At 41.0% G+C, this 6,960-nt stretch overlaps 1 protein-coding gene across 1 annotated transcript; it reads right to left on the bottom strand.

Annotated features, from left to right (window-relative positions):
• Positions 1-3,764: 3,764 nt before the first annotated feature.
• On the bottom strand, positions 3,765-6,652 carry LOC109750068 (low-specificity L-threonine aldolase 1). The gene is made up of 9 exons (XM_020309022.4): positions 6,485-6,652; positions 5,355-5,862; positions 5,143-5,254; positions 4,927-5,049; positions 4,717-4,849; positions 4,561-4,619; positions 4,368-4,465; positions 4,074-4,140; positions 3,765-3,976 (listed from the first exon to the last, which is right to left on the bottom strand). The coding sequence occupies exons 2-9, from the start codon at positions 5,801-5,803 to the stop codon at positions 3,893-3,895; spliced, it is 1,125 nt and encodes a 374-aa protein (XP_020164611.1). The 5' UTR covers positions 5,804-5,862; positions 6,485-6,652; the 3' UTR covers positions 3,765-3,892.
• Between the last annotated feature and the right edge of the window lie 308 nt (positions 6,653-6,960).

Here is a 6,960-nt window from a genome sequence, read left to right as displayed (position 1 = left end):
GTGAAGGTGTACGACTACATCAACCGCGTTGATAAACGCTTCCGCTTATGGTCTACGAGGGTACGTAGAAGACACTCTCCCCTCTCGTTGCTATGCATCACCATGATCTTGTGTGTGTATAGGATTTTTTTTTGAAATTACTACGTTCCCCAACACTTTCTCATTCGATTCTATTAATTCCCTATGTTCCTATTTTAAAGCTCTTTCATTCAATTGAGGTATTTAATTTTGGATTTGGTATACGATTTTGATCGGGCCAATCACAGCAATCGACCTATGAAAACATATCAATCCGGCACACCTTCCACCCCCTAGAAAAAAGCGTCAATGATAATGTAGCGCCAATATAATACATGCTGCCACCAATGCAGAAATTTTCCCACATAAATATACGTTGGTTAGCGTATAACACAGAACCACGCCACGGAAAGGCTTGTCAAATCACCACATTATAAATAAAAACACACACCGGCATCTCCCCACCCACCAAACTAAATATTCTATCAGTTCCAAAATGTAAGTGGTATTAGTTTTTTGGAAAGTTATATTTCTTGAACTTTGACCAAGTTCAGAGCAAAAATATCGACATCCACAATATTAAACAAAAAATGTATGAAAATTCATTTCATGATGAATCTAATCCTACCGATTTGATATTATGGATTTTGATATATTTTCTACAAATTTGATCAAATCTAAAAGGTTTGACTTTTCAAAAAAGTAATACACCTTATATTTTGAAATAGACTAATTATTTTTAAAAGCCCAACAACACCAACGACGCAGCAAAGCGCGCCCAAACCTTCTAGTTATACACTATGCTTCCTAATTTTTAAGACCTGACAATTAATTGTGGTCTTCAACTTAGAATTGGGCCACCCGATTTTGACCGGGTCAATAATTTCTCAAGGAGCCCTCTCATTGAAATTCTTTTAATTCCATATGTTTCCTATTTTTAAAGTTCTTTCATTCTGTTAAGTTATTCCATTTTGGATTTGGTTTATGATCTTAATTGGGCAAACGATTTTTCAAATCAATCAGCAGCAACCGGCATGTAGAAACATACCAATCCCGCGCACCATCCCACCACATAGAAAAAGAAGCACCATCATGTAATACTGTAGCACCAATATAGTATATGCAGTCACTGACGCAGAAATTTCTCCACATAAATATATGTTGGTTAGTGGGTAACACAGAAACACACCATAATCACCCCCACCCCAAGCTAAATGTTCCATCAGTTATAAAATACAAGGGGTGTTTGCTTTTTAGAAAGTCGAATTTCTTTAACTTTGACCTTGTTCAGAGCAAAAAATATCGACATCCACAATATTAAACAAAGAAAGTATGGAGATTCATCATGCATGTTGATTTGATATTATGAATTCTGATATATTACTTTACAAATTTGATCAAACTTAGCAGGTTTGACTCTTGAAAAAAAGTATTTTGAAACATAGTGATAATTTTTTTAAAAAGAAACCCAACAACACCAACGACGCAGGAAAGCGCGCTCAATCCTTCTAGTATGTGCCAAACACGCTACTGGTCTAAGTAGTTCTGAATGCTGGATTGATGAACGCTCAAATTTTCTAGTTAGAAACCTTGTGGCCAGGGACGGAGCTTGCTTGTAAGCAACGTAGTCAGTAGACCCCAATGAAAATAGAAAATACTGCACTAATTTAGTACTAATCATTGTTCATTTATAGATGATGACCACATTGTCATAGACATGACCCCCTTACCTTTTTTTCCAACTTTGTCCCTGCTTGCGGCAGATTGTAACCGAATTTCTACTAAGCAATAAAGTTTCTTGAGTTTCGTGTGAAAAAAGTTGCCAGGTACACTTTTTTTTTTTTGCAGGAAAGGTAGAGTACACTTGATTGACAAGTGATGGGTCGGCCTGGCGAACATTTCTTGTATCCGGCATGCACAAACACGAAGTCCAGAGTAGGGGGCTTCCATTCGCCCAAACAACAACATATTATTCTGCAAAATTGTTACTACAGAAGCCCAATCCTTATTAGGCGGTTCAGGCGCCGTTTTATGCTGCTCCCGCGACTTGGCGCGCACCCCCCTCTGTCCTGGGCTCAGAAAATATTCTTGCGACGAAGGGATTCAAACTCGAACTAGTACCAGACCAAGTAACCAACTAGGATAGCTAACATCGTGCGCCCCTTTTGCTATTTCTTATGTCTATTGTGTGCGCGCGTGATCTGGTTCTTTTCTTTCTTTTTTCTATTTATTTTATTTTTTCTTGTTCCATTTCAAATTCACGAATATATTTTTGCTATTTCTTACTCCCTCCGTTCCTAAATACTTGTCTTTCTAGGCATTTCAAATGAATATCACATACGGATGTATGTAGACATATTTTAGAGTGTAGATTCACTCATTTTACTCCGTATATAGTCACTTGTTGAAATGCCTAGAAAGACAAGTATTTAGGAACGGAGGGAGTACATTTTTTAACATATGTGATTTTTTCAAATTCAAGAATATATTTTTGGAAAATCGTGTTTTTCTCAATTTCGTGTACTTTAAAAAATGATGAACTTATTTTGAAATTCGTGATTTTTTTTCAAATTCGTGAACTCTTTTTAAAATCTTTATTTTTTGTTATTTCAAAATCAATGATTTTGTTTCGGTTTGAACTTTTTTCAAACTTCTTTCCAATTTTGCGAATTTTTTTGTACTCATGCACTTTTTCTTGTTCATGAATTATTTTCAAATCAAACTTTTTTGAGTTCATGAAATTGTTTCTAATCCGTGATTTTTTAAAAAAAATTGTGATCTTTTTTAACTGTACAAATCTTTTCAAGTTCTTACTTTTTTAAATTTCATGAAGTTATTTTCAAATTTGTTTAAAATTGATGATTTGTTTTCTAAATTTGTGATTTTTTTTCAAATTGGTGAACTTTTCTCAAATTCACATACTTTTTTTTTCAATTTGCACGAACCATTTCAAATTTATGAAGTTTCTTCAAGTTCACTTTTATATTGTGAATTCTTTTGCATTTTCGTTTTTAATAATATGCATAATAGACTGGGTATATATAATTCTACATGTTAATGTTGTACTAAAAGAAGGGTCAAATAGAGTATTTTCCTCAAAATGGACAACAAAGTGAGTTCACCCTAGTGCTTATTGTCGAAGGTGCCGAATAGAAGCTGCTCTACAAGGGCCACAACAACAGAAAATATTGTGAACATTTTTGTGAACTTTAGAACACATTTTGAAAACACCAACATTCTTTGAATATGTGCACAAAATTTCGAAAATGGGAGAAGTTTTTGAAATTCACAACAATTTTTTAAAACATGAACATTTTGAAATTTTTGAACAAATTTTAAATACAAGATTTTTTGTTTGAAGTTCCTAACAATATTTGAAAACACAAACATTTTTCGAAATTTTCAAATATTTGTTTGAAAACCTGAACAGTTTTTGAATATATGAACAAAAGGTTGAACATATTTTTTTTTAAATAGTGATTTTTTGAAAGAGAGGAAAAAGAAACAGTTAAAAGGGAGATAGAGAAAAAAAACCAAAAACGCTTAAAGAAACAAACAGAAAAAAAAAAGCCGGCTCAGTGACTTTCCCAAAATCGATAAAAATAACCCGGATTGGAACCTTCAGAAGGTTCCCACAACCGGAACGAGAAACCCTCTTGCAGAATCTAAATGGGCGGCCAGTAACACATTCTAGCTGAGTCTCTCTCCTGTGTGAAAAGTTGGCATTTTGACTCAACGAGCGTCAGTTAGGAAATTCGGTTCCTATCGGCCCGAACAGCAACATATATTATTCTGCGAAGTTGTTACTACAAAAGGCCATGGCCACAAACAAGCTGGATACTGCACTTCATAGGTGGGCGCCAAAGGAAGTGGCCTAGTGCCCATATGAATTCGTGGTACTGCCGTTTGTCAAGTGCTCGAATTTAGCATTGCCTGACAGTATTTCCTCCACGGCTTTCTGAAAACAGAGCAACAAGTCAGTGATACCCACACACGAGCAAACAGAGAGCGTGGGTGACAGAAGTTCAAAGGAATCCATAGTAAGACATTCGTACCTCGATACATGTCAAAGTATACTGGACGTCACTGTCTGAAATTTGGTAGTGAATGACAAGTCTGACGCTGCGAATTGAGGGAGTTCAAATGGAGGGTTATAAAACTTAGAAGTTAGTATGAAGCATACATCATACTCCGTATGAAATAAGACCGAGTTTCTTTTTGATGCGGTCTGAAGTTTTTATTTTAGTTAAGAGGCCAATGCAGGCATAAGGATGCTCATACTGAGCAGCTGAGCTTGACAATACTATACTAAGCAGATAAAAAAAGCAGTTGAGCGAACTGAATTGAACCTCTTGGAGCTTCCTGGCATCGCAAGCACGTTGCGCCGTTCCAGGACTTGACACAGTTTGTCAGATGTTATGCGTGGATCCGCGATATCAAAGAATACCTAGAGAATACACCACGGGAGTTTAAGAATATGATCTTTAAAAGGCGATATATACTGGAAAGTATCAGACTCAATAGATGGACTAGCAAGCTAACCATATTGGTCTCCACTGAGGTTAAATCAACTGTAAACTGTTTAATTTTCTTCAGGCCATCTGAACAATTGGACAAGACAAGCAAATTCAGGGCTGTTAAACTTGTGATATAAATGGAGGAAGTGTGAAAATCCACATGGAAAAGATCATATGAGACCTGCTAAAACTTTAGCCTTCCTATGGTCATCGGCAAGCTTGCCTATGTTGTCGCGAACTGCAACATAGGCAGCAGCACAGAGTACTCCTACCTGCCTCATTCCACCACCTAGTGTCTTCCTAAGAATCCTAGCCTGAAAGTATTCTTCAGATCTCCGTTACATGTTCTCTTAAGCAGCTTTAAACTTAGTAGCAGAATATCCATCGTCACCTTTTCTATGAAGGCCTTAGAACCAACAATAACTGATCCAACAGGAGCGCCTAAACCTTTCGATAGGCATACCGAAACTGAGTCAGCGGCTCTCACAAGCTTATCAACAGGAACTCCAAGTGCCTGAGACCACAACAGTGATGGAAAATGTCAGGGGAAGATATGAATACTTGGTACTTAGTCATGCCGGTTTATCGATCACATACTACTACTTACCACGGACGCGTTAAAAATACGAGCTCCGTCGATATGAAGCTTCAAGCCATGGCTTTGAGCAACTTGGCCAACCTTGTCGATGTATTCTACAGACAGACACTTTCCACCAGATCTGCAGCAACAACAAGAAGAAAATATCAACCAGGGGGTAACCACTACACTACCATCCCGATCAGTAACATGAGCAACATGTATGAGAGCAACTCACTCACCTTCCATGCGTGTTCTCCAGGCAGATGAGCCTGGTGGTGGGATAATGCAGCGCCCCCGCCCCGACATGATGTCTGATCGCAGCAACGATCATGTCAATATCCATGGTGCCGTCAGGATTGTTTCTGACGGTCCTGGGGTGGACGCCGCCGATGGTGGAGATGCCTCCGTTCTCGCACATGTGGATGTGGGAGCTGTCCCCGAGGATGACCTCGCTGCCCCTGGTGTCGCACTGCGTGAGGACGGAGACCAGGTTGCCCATGGTGCCCGACGGCACGAACAGTGCGGCCTCCTTGCCCGTGACCCTGGCCATCTCCGCCTCCAAGCGCTGCGCGGTCGGGTCCGCGCCCAGGACGTCGTCGTCCACCTCCGCCGCGGCCATGGCTGCACGCATGGCCTCGGACGGCTTGGTGACCGTGTCCGACCGGAGGTCCACAACCTTGGTCACCATCCTGCCTTGCCTGCGTAGCTGTAGCTCACGCTTCAGCAGGAACTCGTACGACTCGGGATCTACAACGATTGATATGTAGTGTTCCATTAGCAGTGCAATTTACCTTGGGTGACAAATGCATTAATGCCAAATCTACATCTTGATGCACTGTGGTGGAAACTGGCCAACTAAAATGAGAAAGCTAGCGAGGCTTCTTTTGTGAAGGCGTTGCAGGCTGTCATTTTTACATTGCAACTCCCAGTGTCCCACACGCAAGCGGTGAAAACTGAAACTGAAACGAGGAGACGCCATTTTTACGTCGCACAGGACAAGATCACAAAGAGTGCCTTAGCACGCAACAGACACGACCACCACAGTGGAGGACCCCAAGAAGGATACATACAACTCTAATGGTCCAACAACCACAAGCTTTGGCGCCTTTTGGGGGGGGCCATGCATGCATGTCACGCATTTCCTCGGAGATTTTTGAAGAGCGGCGAGAGGATAAGCGCTCGGCGGCTCCAAGAACAGTAGATCTACCGAGGGTTGGAAGGTAAGGGAAGGGGCAAATTAACATAGCACCGCGCATCATTCAGGAACAAGAACTGTTTTAGCAATCTACTGCACGCGTTCATCGTCAATTCGTAAAGCAACAAAACTTGGTAAAAGAGGATGAAGAGGGGGATCTGAGGAACTGCGCACCAGAATCCGTGGATCAGATGGAGCCCCAGCCGAGGCGGATGGGAATGGCAGCCGCGGTTGGGCCAGAGAAGATGAGTGGGGAGGAGAGTGGTCTGGCTTTGGTGGCGTCGTTGCCACTGCGGTGCGGAGTCGCGCTTTATACGGAGTAGATGACAAAGCTAGTTTTTTTTTTTTTTTGAAAAGAGATGACAAAGCTAGGTTAGGTGCCGCCTGAGGAAGAAGTGCTGGACGAGACGACATAACACCATCTCCAATAGTTCCAAAAAAAACTCCCCAATAACCACTATTTTTTCCACCTAAGTAATACTATTCGTTTATTGGAGATGAACGCTTTCACATATTTCCAATAACCCAGTCCCTAGTACCCAACCTGACCTTAAGGGTCCGCTTGGCGGTGGCATGTCGGGCGACGGCGATGGTGTGGTGGTGGTTGGCGTCAGGCAGCGGTGGCCCGGCGGCTGGTGGCAGCGTTCGAC

This window comes from Aegilops tauschii, chromosome 2 (assembly GCF_002575655.3).
Source record: "Aegilops tauschii subsp. strangulata cultivar AL8/78 chromosome 2, Aet v6.0, whole genome shotgun sequence".
Lineage (NCBI taxonomy): Eukaryota > Viridiplantae > Streptophyta > Magnoliopsida > Poales > Poaceae > Aegilops > Aegilops tauschii.
The sequence above is the reverse complement of the archived record's forward strand: the minus strand, read 5'-3'. Positions and strand labels throughout refer to the sequence as shown.

Coding starts and splice junctions, on each gene's coding strand:
- LOC109750068 (XM_020309022.4), bottom strand. CDS start 5,803: ATGGTGACCAAGGTTGTGGACCTCCGGTCGGACACGGTCACCAAGCCG. Junction 4,466..4,560: donor CCTCAGTGGAGACCAATATG/GTTAGCTTGCTA, acceptor TGTATTCTCTAG/GTATTCTTTGATATCGCGGA. Junction 4,141..4,367: donor ATGCCAGGAAGCTCCAAGAG/GTTCAATTCAGT, acceptor CTCAATTCGCAG/CGTCAGACTTGTCATTCACT.